This window comes from Antechinus flavipes, chromosome 3, assembly GCF_016432865.1.
Source record: "Antechinus flavipes isolate AdamAnt ecotype Samford, QLD, Australia chromosome 3, AdamAnt_v2, whole genome shotgun sequence".
Taxonomy (NCBI): Eukaryota; Metazoa; Chordata; class Mammalia; order Dasyuromorphia; family Dasyuridae; genus Antechinus; species Antechinus flavipes.
The window spans coordinates 350,040,094-350,056,435 of NC_067400.1; the positions used below are offsets into that span (position 1 = coordinate 350,040,094).

A 16,342-nucleotide genomic window follows, 5' to 3' on the forward strand; every position below is an offset into this window, starting at 1 on the left:
AAAATCAAATAATCAATTAATAAAATGTATTAAGTACCTATTATGTTCTAGGAAGTGTTAGGTGCTAGAGATAAAGATCTAAAAAAAGTGAAACAATTTCTACTCTCAAAGAGCTTACATTTTAACATGAGAGACAACATCCATCAATTCATCTATCCACACATATCCAGCCATATAAAAATAAATAAATATAAATCAGAATGGTATTAGAAGTTAGGGAATGATCAGAAAAGCCTTGGTGTAGATTATTCTTGAAAGAGATGGCTTCCAGGAAGCAGAGGTAAAGAAGGACTTTATGAGATGGTCAGCACAAAGACAAGGAAATAGGAGATGGAGTACTTGGGAGATGAAGCCATTATGACTAGAGCATAGAGTCTGAGGAGAGTTAGAAAGATAATAATAACTAAACAGAGTAATCTGTAGTTGACCTCAGGGAGCAAGTAGAGTTTATTGAGTAGAGGATTAACATGGTCAGATGTGGATTTGAGGAAAATCATTTTGATATATTTAGGGAGGATGTCATTAGAAGAATATTGAAATAAATAGGAGATGAGCGATGAGTGCAAGAATTAAGGTGGTGGCTATGTAAATAAAGAGGAGTCAAAGGAAGAACTTAAAATCTGTTAAGTGATTGGATACCTGAGGTGAGGGAAAATGAGGAATTGAGGACATTTAACTTCATTATAAAGCTAGGAGACTGGAAGAATGGTGGTAATTTCAAAATACAGCAAAGTTTGATAGAGACAGGTTTTGAGGGGAAAATAGAAGTTGGTGGCATCAGATTAGAATTTAATAGAGAGAATAAGGCTGTAAGGAAAGATGTGTCATCTGCACAGAGAAAACTATTAAGAACCATGGGAGCTGGTGACATTATTGAGAAAGAGTGTAGAAAACTAAGAAAATACCAGAGAGAGTCTGGACAGAGATACTATATATAATTCACTTTGCAAACTTTAAAATGCAATATAAATATCAGCCATTATTAAAAAGAGAAATTAAAATTCAAGATTTTGCATTCTGATAAATTTTAAGCATAAAACTATAGATGGAAGAATACTTGTGTAACTGATTAGAAAATAAAATATAATTTTATCAAAAGATTCAAACAGCAAAAAGAGCTTACCTTCCAGTAAGAATGTCTTGCTTAATTTGCAAAAAATACTGGTATCTTTAAAAAGAAAAAGAAAAAAATGACAACCTAAGAATATATAATTAAAGAAAAAGGTTACTTTTTAATCTCAAAAGTACATTTACTCTAACAAAATTAAAATAAAAATTAGTCTTTCTGACTTTTTAATCTTACATACTGATATTTTCACATATAAATTAACAAAATATATTGGATAACCACGAAGCTTAATGTAAAGAAAACCAATGTTTTTCTTTAAAAGCTCCTTAAACAGTAAAACTGAAACACAAAATCCTTCCAACTTTCATTATAAAACTGAAAAAATTTTCAAGAGTATTACCAATAGGGTAAAATGGTGGGAAAAACTGAGAAGAGAGTTAATGGCCTCCTGGGTACAGAATTTAGGGAATATTATATTTAAGCGAGAGAGAAGTAGAGTGCCAGAAGTGGTAATATTAGTCACAAGATTACTGATAAAGTGGCACCATTCCTTCTGCAAAAAGAAAAAGGACTTTAAGAGCTAAGCATAGAAGTTTATATTTAACCTATAAGTAATAGAAAGCCACTAAGCTTGGTTGAGTAAAAGAGTCAAATGATCAGATTTGCAAAATTATTTTGGTAGCAGTGTGTAGGATTATCTAGAGTGGTAAATAACTTAAGACAGGGACATTCATTAGGAGGCCATTGCCAAAACTTAGGACAGATGTGATGAGGGACTGAATGAAGAGGGAAGAAACTATGTAAATGGAAAAAAAGGGGTTAGAGGTGACAGAGTTGACAATTCTGTTGTCTGCTAGAGAAGTGCTGGTTCTCTATGACATCATTCTAATTTCTAAAATCGTTAATTCTGATGTCACCATGTTGTAGATTTTCAGGAAGTAATAATAGAAAAGTAAACCCTAATAGTGTTTTACTGTGTATGTAACATCTTTGTAGGAAAATGAAGAGAAAATTTTCTCAATATTTTAAATTTTATTTAATTCTTCAATTAAAGCTTAATATACGAAAATGCAAAAATTATCCTTTTCTTCATTCTAATCAGGATAATTTTATTTCATTTTTATCAAGCTAAACGTGTCCCCAGAACTAAACACAGATGTTTCTGGTGAGAGTCAATTGTTAAAAGAGTTGAATGTTCATCTACACCACTGACAAATCCTGGTAAAATGTTTTATCTATAGATGGAGTTGGAAACAAAGAGTCACTATGGCTAGTTAGGGGTCTTATGGAATCTTAGGAAGACATAAATTCAAGTGCAGTCAATGACACCACATGGGTATATAACTATCTTGTTTTTCAGTTGGTGTTTGCTTGGCAAAGATTTGTCATTTCCTTCTCCAGATCATTTTACAGATGAAGATCTGAAGCAAACAGGGTTAACTAACTCGATGAGAGTCATACAACTAGTAAGTGTCTGCAGTTGGAATTAAATTCATGAAATTGAGCCTTCCCGATCCCAAGTCTAGTACTCTATTTCCTGTGAATACATAGCCATGTGACCTAAAGCAAGTTACTTAACATACTCACATCCCCAAACAATACTATCAGCCTAATTTAACAGACTATCTGAGGAACTGCACAGGGAGTTTTCATATTCAAAGTCTTTGTTACTGATAAAATCACAGGCCTAGACCTACCAAAATGAAAGGTACTAGTCTTAGAGTGGTCATTAATACATAGGGAATCAAGGAGGAAAAAAGCAATTTTTGAAAAATACTTTTTAAAAGTTCAAACTAAAAATGGCAAGGCCAAAATGAAAACATTTCAGGTTTAAGAGTAAGACGATCTAGTCAGTTAGTGTTCAATATGCACCCTACTGTATCAGAGTCCTGGTCTAGGTATTATAAAAGAACAAAAAAACTATAACTAGAATTTATATTTTCTAAAAAATTCCTAATTTAATGTTATTAATCAGAACCTTTTTGTTATAAGATAGGAAGCTGCCATATATTTTCCATCCTGAGGCTTATCTTCCTTGCTAAAAGTCCTATTATTGCCATTAGGCTCAGCTATAAGGGATGTAATTGATGGTGGTACAATTCTTATTCTGCAGAATCTGGAAGTCAAGATACACTAAGTAATCACAGAAGCCTAGCAATAGCTTTTGAACACATGAAAGTCACTGGAGAATCAACATCAGAAGTCTGAACTAGATGAAAACTTCAAGAAAACAAATAGCAGAATCAAACAAGATAACAAAGTACTTGGTACAAAATTTCCATGATAAACTAGTAATTTTGAATACAATTTCTCTTTCTTTATTTCTTTGGATTTCATTAATGATATATGGAAATGCTGATAATGTTTATAAATTTACTTTTATAGTAATATAATAGTAGCCCACTATTTTAAAACAAAGTATTATTTATTTCAATTAGTTTTTAGTTGAATCTGATGGATACTTTAAGTAAACAATAAAATCATCTGGTGATTTTGTTTCCTTCCTTGCCTACGTGTCCTTTAACTTGTTTTCTTTCCCTATCATAATGCTATATCAAGGATTTCAGGAACTACATTTCTTAACAGTGAGCACAATGGACAATACTTTACCTTTGATCTTATATAAATTATGTGAAAGTTCTCTTACCAAAATATACTAAGAACTTACAAGACAATAACTACAAAATATTCTTTACAAAAATAAGTCTTAAGTAACTGAAAAAGTATTAAATTCTTTATGGTATGGCCAAGGTAATTAATACAATTTTTGTTCATTTCGAACCTAAACACTAAATAAAATGTACATTTCTAAATATTTTGCAAAAGAAAATATACATGTAGCTGTGAAACCAATTTATATAGGATTTTGCTTTTTTAAAAATTAAACATGATAAATTCTACTTTAACTTTTAAAGTCATCCTTCTCTGATGCCTTTTGGCCTGTTAATCCAATTACTAGGTGTCTTATTCTTTCCCTCTATTCTCCCTCCAATTAAAACCAAAAAAAAAAAAAAAATCCTTGCAACATAAATACAAAATAAAACAAATTCTAAAATATGTTTCATTTAGCATTTTGAATTCATCACTTCTATCAGGAGATAGATAGGATAGGTCGCCTAGATATATCAAAGACCTTTGAAGTAAAAGCAATTGAATTAACTTTTTCAAATGCCTTTTTTTTTTTATTACTATTAGTGTTTAAGAAAGTATAAAGTAAAGAACCAAAAATTGCCATTGAATAACTCTCAAATAACTTACATATAAGCATTTCATGTTCTTCAAAGAGAAGCTAAAATGGATGCAGAATATGCTTTATCATCATACATTGCTATAAGAAAACATTACACTATTAAAAAATGACAAGTTCTATTTGATTATAAGCAGCTCATATTTCTAAGACAGAAGCAAAATCATTAAATATTTCAAACCGTTACAAGGAATGCCAGTCTTTTTCATTTTTTGCTTCACTGATTTTTCACATCTGACTAGTTTTCTGATGACATAACTAAGAAAATAAACATCTTTAACCCACCTTGTATATTCTTCTTGTAGCTTGTTGGGATCACTGACAAAAAATTTGACTCTCAAGTTCAAACTGTAGGGAGATCCTCCTAGAATTAACAGAAGTATGTCTAATTAATTAGGTTATCATAATTCTTTACCTTTTGCAAATGATTCTTGGAAAACAACAAATAGATATGTGTGCTCACTTTTTAATTGCTTCCTTATTGGTTTGTTTGGATCCAGCCACCTCTGAAAAATAAATAAATAAATTACTTTAAGATTATGATTTCTTTTCTCTGTCTCTCTCTGAAATGCATCAAAAACCACTAAAGATTCTGAAAACAATATATCAAATCTGGGAAATTTGTTCCATACTGAAATTTGCAATGATACCTGTTAAAATAATAATTTAAAAAACCCACTAAGTTTAAAACAGCACTATTTAGTGAAGAAATGAAGAAAAATATATGCGATTCAGTTAAATTTGTCTATGTAAGGTCTGAATCTGAATTTCTCAGATGATGATAAACCACAAGGCTTACCATGTAGTATTTATTTTTTAAAGCAAAGACACTCTACTTTATTAATCATATTGTATCATGAGCAATCTGAAGTGGTTTAGGCTTGAGAAATTTCTATCACCTTAAAAAATTCTTATGAACTCGCTATAGTTTACATTCTTTTATTCAGATCAAAAGAATAATCTATTTTTGAATGCTTTTATAGGCTCACCTAAATCAATGTACTTATATAAAAATAATTTCACCAATTTACTCTTAAATATGACAATTTAGATAAGAAAGTAGTTAGAATCTGGAAATGATAAATTACAAATTAATGCATTTTAGAAAACTTATTTGTGGATACTCACAACTGGAATCAGAAGACAGTAGTCCAATTAGTCACATGATTAAGTAAAAAAAAGCCAAAATATGTAACAGATATGGAAGGACTTTGAAAAAAATTAAAAGTACTATACAAATATAAGACTAGTATAATTATTTTGGAGCCCTAGTTTTACATTCTAACTCCATGCAGGACCTTAAGGTCCTCAGGGTAAAGTTAATGATTTTTAAGTCAAATGAAGTCAAGAAATATTAACAAGCATGCACCGGGCACTTAGTCCCAGGAATACAAAGACAAAAAACAAACAACCCCCTCCTCCCAAAACCCCAGTCCTTGCTTTCAAAGAACTCACAATCTAATGAAAAAGAGAATAATCACCTACAAATAACTTAAATATGATTTGGAGAGAATTTTAAGACTAGGAAATTCATATTGTAGAAGATAGAACTTTAGTTGAGACTTAAAGAAGCCAGAAAATAGAAAGGATGAGGGAGAGTATTGGACATGAGGCAGTGAAAAATCTCCAGAGTCAGGAGATAGAATGTCATGTGAAAGGAACAGCAAGGTCGTAAGTGTCCCTATATCAGATTATATGTAAGTGTAAGATGTAAGAAGGAGAGAAGTAAGGAGCCAGGTTATAAAAGACTTAAGAAATTGAAGACAGGATAGTATAAATGATTCCAGAGACAAAAGGAAGGCACTGGAGTTGATTGAATACGAGAGTGACATGACTAGAATTGAGCTATAGTAAGATCATCCCTGAACAGAGAATGGACTAGAATAAGGAAAGGTTAGTGACCAGCACAGCAATAAGCAGGCTAATCCAGTAGTCTAAGTATAAGAAGGTGACAGCCTGTAACTAAGTGGTAGCAATATCAGAAGAGAGAAAGAAGTATATAGGAGAAATTCTGTGAAAATAAAAATTGACAGGACTTGGCAATTAATTGCACATGGGTAGAGTGAAAGTGAGGAGTGGAGCATAATGCTTGGGTTGTAAATCTGAGTGACTGGGAGGATGGTCATTACCCTGACAATGACACAAATATTTGGAAGTGGGGAAGAGTTTTTTGGAGAAAGGCAATTAGTTCAGTTTTGGACATTCTGAATTTTAGATATCCATGAGATATATACTTCTAGAAATATAATAGAGGTGGAAGTGCCAAACAAGAGAGTTCTTTCTTAGGAGAAAGGATAAGGCTGAACAAAGAAGTCTGAAAATGATCTCTAGAGAGGGTAATTGAGTCCACAGGAATTAATGTGGTCACCATATGAAATAAGAGTGGAAGAAAATAGGATCCAGGGCAGAACCATGGGGAATATCCAAGAATTTGATGTGGAGGAAGACAAAGCAAAAAGTGGTCATAACAGGTAGAATAATCAGGAGAAAGAAACCCTGTCACCACGGGTTACAAAGAGAGGGCAATGACTTAGTGAAATGTGAGGGAAAGATGCCATAATTATAATTGTTTAAATCTTAGCTTAAATTATATGGGGGGAGGGGGGAAGAGAAGCTATAAAAGCATTTTAAGAACAGTTAGAAATACTTACAATTAAATAATCATTATTCTTAAAAATATGTTTTGTGATTTGAACAACCCTATAGTATAGTTGAATAAGAATGCTAACTAGAAAAAATGATTACCTTAATTTTATAAAAGAGGAAAACAAAAACTACATTTTCAGAAAAGAATTGGTGACTTCATCTATATATACCTGTTTTTATGCTCCTTTCCATAGATTTAATCTTGTCCTCTTATGTTGAAATGTCAACTAGTTATTCTTCCTATTAATTTTCTTTGTGAAATTATAACTGCCTACTTCAAACTTTCCAAAGCAACAAAGAGTATACTATAACAAAGTAGCCACTAGAAAGTCAAAAGAGTTGATGCCTGATCATTTACTTTATTAAAACTTTTTCTAAGTGACTAATTTCCATTATTAGTTCATTATATATTATAAATAAAAATTATTTTGAGAGAAAAATCAATTCTCTGTTTAGTAAACCTGACTAGCTTGCAGACTGAGAAATAATTAACCGGACAAAACAATGCTGTGAATAAACAAGTTAAAAAGACTGATTCTTAAATAAAAAGATATTTTTTAATATAGTCATTAGGAAAATTATGAAGTGTTAGAATTCTTACAAGGTGCTAAGTCACTGGAATTGATAGAGACAATAATTATCTAATTTAGTATGGTACTTAACAATTCTCTAGTTCACTAATGAACTTAGTACTTATTAGGGTTCACACCTTTTACACTTTTAAGAGACCATATATAACGTAAGAGCCTCAACCAGGATGGAGGCCAGAAAATTCACAAGTCAGAGAGACACAAGCCCACTCTCTGAGGCAGAGAGAGATTCATTGCATTTTCCACCTTTGTGCTGGCTGGAGGCTTTGGATTCAGAGGGAACTAGAGGCTGAAGCTGGAAGAGACAAAGGACTAGTGGCAAGAACTCTTGGAATTAAGGAGAGAGAGAGAGAGGCCTCTAAGAAAGCTAACGGGGCTATTTTGAAGGCGACAATAAAGGATCTGAACTTTTAGCTCCTGGCTGCATTTGAGGTGATTATTACTTTGAACTGAAACAAAGGCTGCCTCCAGAAGCTCCCCAAGAAAGCTGCTGTAAGAGAACATTATATTTTAGAGAAGAATATTACAATGAAGCTATTGAAAAATTTATTTTGAAATATTTTGTTCCTATTATCTTGAAATGGTGCATGTGCCAATAATTGGCCACTCCTTTTTATCATGTCATATTACATCATAATTCTTATTTCAATGAAAACAGTTCTTTAAGAAAACTATTAAAAGCACTGGTTAGAATATAAGATCCTTGTGAAATGCAGTTTCATTCTTTGTATTTTTATTTCCTAATAAAATACTTGATGTATGGGAGGTAGATTGTGACTAACAACTTAATAGTTTAAAAAAGCATTTCTTTAATACTTACCACACTCAGTAAATTAGAAACAGGGGTAAAATAAGAACTCAAGAACCCGAAAGAATGTTAAGCCCCTTGAGGATATATCCTGTTTCTTCCCCCCCCCCCTTTTTTTTCTTATTCCCAGCACCTAGGAGTGTCTGGTTGTAGCAGTCATTAATAAATGCTTGTTGAATCAATAACATCTCCTAATTCTTAATCTTATGCTCTTCTATGACCCCATTATCTCATAATTAGTCATTTATTATACTATGCCCTCTTATAATCCAACTCTGTGACTCCTGGCTGAAATGATATTTTCCCTTGCTTTGGGCATGGAACTATTCTATTCATCACAAGAGAAGCTTTTTCCAATGATAGCAGGGATTTTAAATATATATCATATAGGTATGTCTAAAATAAAAGACATATATAATTAAAATAAATTTTTGTATTTTTTCTATTTATACTTTAATTAAGTTTTTGACTGGCTCCATACCATAAGAAAATTCTACACAAGTCATTATAATACCTATGCAGAATTGAAAATTTGTCTTTTAAAATTCTGTAAAAGTTAAATCTGTTAATTTTTATTTTTGGCTCAGACCTGTGATTTTATTGGCAGAGAGTACTACTCTCTGTGAGGAAACTTCTTACCAATGTGTATACAAACACACACACACACACACAAACACATATATGTATGTATGTATATAGGCTTCTCTTCCTAAACTTACAAGTTGTCTGGAACACAGAAAGAGTAGCAAATCTGACTAAATCAAATGGTTAGTATGTGAGATAAGCCTTAAACCAAAGTTTTCCTAATTCTGAGGCTGGAGCTCTATCAGATATACAATATTGCCTTTCAATATAAATTATTCATATTAAGCAAGAGGAAAAAAAAATCTTGATATTTAAAAAAAATCTATTTTATATACTCTCCTTTTCTCTTATTCAATGAAAGAAGAAAAGGAGGGAATAGTGGGAAAGTCAAGAGTAAGAAAGTCAGAAGGTCCTAATCCTGCCCTGACAGTATCTCTGGAGACATATATCATTCTTGTTTTGTGGCTCTTTCCTCCTTTGTATAGTAGAAGAAGCTGCAAGAGTGTCTATGCCAATTGTCTTCCAAATCTATTAAAGACCAAACAAGAAAATAAAAATAGCTGTCATGAATCTTTTATGGGCACTGACAAGCTTCTTGGATCAAATCATTATACTACCCTTTGGAAACAAAGCCAGGGAGAAGAAAGTTGCCTAACCTGTTTTTCTCTGCAAAGCATCTGCTAGGACTGATCCACCTCTATTTTCTAAATCTGTTGTCTCTCTGTTTTACACCTTTCCTGGAATGGGCTTTCAGTCTTTTCTTTTAAAAACAGTTGCTAGCAATTGATCCACTAAGAGTTCAGATTATGATTTTGAGGCTATTAGTAATGATCCATTTTTATTACCTCTTATGCACTAGGACTTCTAACAGCAATAGAAACACTCAGGATACAAAGAGGCCCGGAGGGCATTTGTACCTGAAAAATAGCTATAATTTCTGGCTCCTAACTGTATGATAATTTTAAACGATTCTGACAATTGTTGACATTTTTTTAATAACAGCAACAAAGATTTCTCAGTAATCCCGTTTTAGTAATTTTATTTTCAACTTGTCAATCAGTAAAATAGTCAACAAATACTTCCTTACTGCCTATTAAGTATCCAGGACTACACTAAGACACTGTAGGAAGTAGAAAGAGATCATTTTATTTTTTTTAAGTCTTGCTTTGGATGGAACGTGCTATTCATATCCAGACTCAGAACTATGGAGAATGAATATTGATCGGAGTATAGTATTTTCACTTTTTTGTTTTTTTTCTTTCTCATGGTTTTTCTCTTTTGGTCTCATTTTTCTTGCACAACATGACAAATATGCAAATGTTAAAAGGATTGCATATATTTAACCTATATCAGCTTGGCTGCTGTCTTAGGAAGGGGGAAGGAAGAAAAATTTAGAATACAAAGATGAAAGTTGTAGAACAGATAGAGGGAGCAGTGGATAGAGCATGAGCCCTGAAGTAAGAGAACCCTGGGCAATTCACTTACCCTCAACTGCCTCATCAAAAAAAAAAGAATGTTGAAAACTATCTTTATATATATTTGGAAAAATAAAATACTATTAAAAAATCTTGAACCTTAAGAAGCTTTTAATCTACTTAAGTAAAAAGGAAATACATAAAGAAAATAAACAACACAAGAAATAAGTAATAGTACAGTATAAAACAGCATAGGTTCAGTATAAAAACTGCCAGTTACTAAAGCATTTCATGATCAGGTGAATATCAATAAATAGTTCATAAAATAAGTTCAGAAGAAGAAGATATCTTACTATGCTAGAATTGTCAGGAAAGCCTTACAAAGGAAGTAGAATTACAATAGTTTTTTTTTAATAATTATAACTTTTTATTGACAGTACATATGCATGGATAATTTTTTACATTATCCTTTGCACTTACTTCTGTTCCAATTTTTCCTTTCCCTCCCTCCATCCCCTTCCCTAGATGGCAAGCAGTCTTATACATGTTAAATGTGGTATAGTATATCCTAGATACAATATTCGTGTGCAGAACCGAACAGTTCTCTTGTTGCACAGGAAGAATTGGATTCAGAAGGTAAAAATAACCTGGGAAATTTAAATTGCCCACATTGAAAGTTTAGCAACTGGCTTCTGTTTCAAGCTGACTCGAGCAATTCTTTGTCAGTCTGGTGAAGCATGTGGACCTCTTCTCAGAAAAGTGTTTTAAAATGTGCAAAATAAATAGAAGATTACAAAGGAAACCAATGTATTAGAATAAAATTATTGTGGTTTTAAAAAAATTTATATTAAAAAACCTGTTTTAGAGAAATGCAAGCTGTTGATGTTAGATGACTTCAAGGAATTAGTAAGTGATAGTTTACCAAGAGCAAAGTTCATTTGAACTCTTTGCTCCTTAATAGATATATAGAATAGTTAACAAAGCAGAGATTTTATTCATTATGTAAGTAGAATGGTCCCTTTTGTTCCTGCTCTTATTTTAGAGTTGGGCCAAAGTGTACTCCTTTTTATGTGCCTGGCTTTGTGCAAAGCACTTTACAAATAATAATCTCATTTACTTCATTTGATTATCTCATTAGAAACAAGTTTCCATCTTTTTGCTTAGAAATTGATAATTTCAGTCAAATAACCAGGCTAGATGTTTTACCAGTAGATTTCACAACCTAATAAGAAATGTTGAACAGGAAGATTTCAGAAACACCTAGAAAGATTTTTATAAACTGATAATAAAATGAACAGAAAACCAAGAATGCATTATACACGATATCACAACATTCTGTGATGATCAACCATTATTGATTCAACTCTTCTCAGTAACACAAGAATCCAAGACAAATATTTAGGATTCATGAAGGGAAATACTGTCCATAAAGAGATAAAGCATTAATGGACTCACTGATTCTTTTTGTACAGCAAAATAACTGTATGGACATGTATACATATATTGTATTTAATTTATGTTTTTAACATGTTTAACATGTTTTGGTCAACCTGTCATCTGGAGGAGGGGGTTGGGGGAAGAGGGAAAAATTGGAACAAAGGGTTTTGCAATTGTCAATGCTGAAAAATTACCCGTGCATATATCTTGTAAGTAAAAAGCTATAATAATTTAAAAAAAAAAAAAAGAATTGATGGACTCAAAAAAAAAAAAAAAAAACCTGGGAAGAAAAACAAAAATGCAAAGAGTTTACACTCATTTCCCAGTGTAGAATAGTTTTGAAGGATATGTGCAATCTTTAAAGGAATAAAAATAATTAAATCACAGCCAAATGAAAAAATAAAACACACTTGGGAACTGTAGTAAGTGGTTTGGGAAAATGTCAAGGTTTATGCAAATTGAATTTTTGGTGTACTGGCAAAGCAGGAATGATAGATGGGAGAATACTATGGAGGATCTTGAAGAGGGGAAATGAATTTTTATCTGAGTGAATGAAGAATCACAGAAGATCTGTGAACAAGTAAACATAATCAAATTGGTATTGAAGAAAATAAGTTTGCTCAACGTTTATAGAATTGATTTGACTGGACAGGGAACAATTAGGAAACAATTATCATAATGTGAGTATAAGGTGATAAGGGCATGAACTTAAATGATAGCAACAGAAACTCAAAGGGCAACATAAAGGACAGTTGAAACAAACTGTAAAAGTTTTCAGAACTGATTAGCTAAATGGATATGAAGAAGAGAAGAGTCAAATACTCAAGCCTTCATGCCTAGAAAATTTAAATATTAACAACAATGGGGAATTCAATATAGGTATAAAATACAGTAAATTAATTTTCTTTTGCAAATGTTTCCATTACAGAGATCATGGTTTCAAAATTAAGCAGCTAAGTGCACAATAGATAAAAAGTTGTGGGCCAGGGATCAGGAAGACCTGACAACAAATAGAGCCTCAATTACTTACTAGCTGTATAACTGTAGGCAACTTCCTTAACTTCTGTGTGCCTCTGTTTCCTCAACTGTAAAATGAGGATAATAATGGAACCTACCTCCCAGAATTGTTATGAGAAACAAATGAGATAATTAGTTTTGAAATGCTTAGCAGTGTTACAAAAATCCTAGCTATTATTAAATATACTGCCTTTAGAGAAACTAGGAACATATTTTCATATCAAAGTTCAAAACCCAGATTTCATGTCTGATTATATATTTTATTTGTATTACTACTATCTAAATAGTTTCTTTTCTTTTTTTTCCATCCAGACTTGTTAATTCCAATATATAGTTATGAGAACAAAAGAATAAAGAGTTACAATCATATACTGGGAGGAAGTAGAATTATAGGAAGGAAAAAAGGGAGTTATGGGCTTGAGATCTCACTGCATGAGGAAACTACATTAACAAGCTTATTTTCTTCTAAAAGTAAGAATCCTGTGCTGTTTTCATTTAAAATTAGATTGCATAAAATAAGCATTATAATACCACATTGCCTTATAATATAATTTGATTAAGCATTGCTCATTTTCAATGCATCAATACGTTTTAAAGTGTTTTTTTTGGGGGGAAGGAGGGGCAGGGTTTTTTTTTTAAATTTATGAAAAAAAAAATCCAAGCATTTCCATTACAGTAAATTTAACAACAACAACAAAAAAGTAACTGCACATAAAATCACAAATCTTTTGTATACAACTTACTTGTCCTTTAAAAATAAAACTTAAAAACTATAGGTTGTGACACCATACGAGATCATGTAACTGGTGGATGTGAAAATACAAAAAATTTGGCAACAGTAAAAGGTTTCTGAATGCAGTGATCAAAAATTAATTCAAAAGCCAATGCACAGTGAAACTAAGTTGTTCTTAGCAGTGATTGCCCATGGTGCATTGTACGATTTCATTGCAGCTTTGCTTCTGAACACATGATATGCCCCCTTTCCACAGTGCATACATGAACACTGCCAGAAACACTTTGGCTCAAATTTGAGATAGGGTCAAAAAAATTTTCTTGGGCAAAAAGGGGTCACAAGTGGAAAAAGTTTAAGAAGTCCTGCTTTAAAATATAATAGTTACCATGTGACTTTTTTCTCCTTCCCCTCCCACTCCAATCCTAGAGATGAATTAGACACAAATATGTATATATGTGTAAATTTATTATATTCATACTTCCAATTAACAGTTCTTTTTCGGGATATAGTTAGGAGCTTCCTTCAAAATTTCTTTGTAGTTAATTTAGATATTCATAATAGTCAAAATGACTTTGTTGGTCCAAGTTCTTCTTAAAACAACACTGCTATGTGCAACATTCTCTTGGTTCTACTCACTTAGCTCATTATTTCATCCATGTTTTTCCACATGGCAGCTAGGTGGCACAGTGGATAGAGCATCTGAAGACAGGAGGACATAAGTTCAAATGTGGCCTCAGACACTTAACACTTCCTAGCTGTGTGACCCTGGGCAAGTCACTTAATCCCAACTGCCTTAGCAAAAAATTAAAAAATAAATAAATAAAATTAATGAGCTCATTATTTCTTATAGCACAGTAGTATTCCATCTTCATAATATCCTACAACTTGTTCAGCCATTCCTCAACTTTGAAAAACTACTACAAATATTTTAAAACACATAGGTTCTTTTCCTTTTTTCCATAATCATCTTTAGAAACAGATCTAGTAGTGTTATTGCTGGATCAAAGGGTATATAGGCAATTTAATAACTCTTTGGGCATAGTTCTAGGCTGCTCTCCAAAATGGTTGGATCAGTTCATAGTTCCACCAATAGTGAATTAGTATACCAGTTTTTCCACAACTCCTCCAGCTTATGTCACTTTTCACTTCAATCACTTTAGCCAATCTGATAAGTGCAAAATAATATTTCAATTTTATTTTGATTTGAATTTCTCTAATCAATAATGATTTGGAGAATTTTTTCATATGGCTATAGAATGTTTTGATTTCTTCATTGGTAAAATGATTCTATCTTTTGATAACTTATTAGTTGGGAAATACCCTGTATTTTTACAGAACTGACAAACTTCTTTAAATATTTGAACTATGAGATCTTTATCTGAGAACTGTTTATAAAATTTTCTTCTAAATTTCTGCCTTCTTTATGATCTTAGCTACATTTATTTTATTTGTACATTTAAAAATTTAATGTAATGAAAATAATCCATTTTATACCTCACACTGCTCTTTATCTCATTTATTGATAAACTTCATCTGTCTAGTTTATCCATGAAAATTTTCCTTGTTCACTATTCATTTGGCCCTTCTCAAATCTTAATAGGAACTAAGCTGTAACCTAAGAAACAAAAAACAATAGGAACTTTGGTCTATTGCTATTTCAAGAATATACTGTAGGATTCCCATTAAGTTTATTCCAAACCAGTGTTATTTTGGTAAACACTTAACAATCAGCACTCTGAAAAAAATACATATACATACATAAATGTATGTGTTAATGCATGTGTACATAACTATTATAAATTTTTCTAATAACAAAATTATAGCACGAAATTTAAAAATTGTAAGTTCTTTATTGTAAATTCCATAAAACCAACTGTTTCTCATATAATGCTTTCACTGATTTTTGCTAAAATACTTATAGCCATAACAAACACTACAGTTACAATTCAAATATGACTTAACAAATGGGATGCATTAATCTGCTAATTTTTTCCTAATAAAAAATTATTTTCATTAAATGACATATAATTTGTTAAAACATTTCTTACTCAGAAATGACCAACAGGATGATTTCAGAAAGGCCTGGAGAGACTTACACGAACTGATATTGAGTGAAATGAGCAGGGCCAGGAGATCATTATATACTTCAACAACAATACTATATGATGATCAATTCTGATGGACCTGGCCATCTTCAGCAATGAGATGAACCAAATCAGGTCCAATGGAGCAGTAATGAACTGAACCAGCCACACCCAGCAAAAGAACTCTGGAAGATGACTAAGAACCATTACATTGAATTCCCAATCCCTATATTTTTACCTGTCTGCATTTTTTATTTCCTTCACAAGATAACTGTACAATATTTCAGAGTCCAATTCTTTTTGTACAGCAAAATAATGGTTTGGACATGTATACTTATTTTGTATTTAATTTACACTTTAATATATTTAACATGTATTGGTCATCTTGCCATCTAGGGGAGGGGGTGGGGGGAAAGAGGGGAAAAATTGGAACAGAAGGTTTGGCAATTGTCAATGCTGTAAAATTACCCATGCATATAACTTGTAAATAAAAAGCTATTAAAATTTTTAAAAAATAAAATAAAATAAAATATTTTTTACTCTTGTACAAATCACAATCACCAAAATGAAACTTCTTTTAGGTTTAGCACCAGTGATTTCAACAGTGTTAACTAATTTTTTAAGTTTTTATACAGTTGCAAAGATTGGAACATTTAGAAAGTTTAAAGTAGTATGTTTTAAAATTTCACTTAAATGGCATAATATATGTTA

The 16,342-nt window shown here is 31.7% G+C and overlaps 1 protein-coding gene across 2 annotated transcripts in view; it reads right to left on the reverse strand.

Annotated features, from left to right (window-relative positions):
- Positions 1-16,342, reverse strand: part of PTPN4 (protein tyrosine phosphatase non-receptor type 4) — a 196,370-nt gene that overhangs the window by 100,612 nt on the left and 79,416 nt on the right. Inside the window, exons 4-6 of one of the 2 annotated variants that reach the window (XM_051985730.1) lie at positions 4,780-4,822; positions 4,602-4,680; positions 1,124-1,168 (exon numbers count right to left, since the gene is read on the reverse strand). In XM_051985730.1, coding sequence (XP_051841690.1) covers positions 1,124-1,168; positions 4,602-4,680; positions 4,780-4,822 — 167 coding nt within the window. Of the gene's footprint in view, positions 1-1,123; positions 1,169-4,601; positions 4,702-4,779; positions 4,823-16,342 lie in introns of both variants that reach the window. The other variant, XM_051985729.1, reaches the window with a different exon arrangement.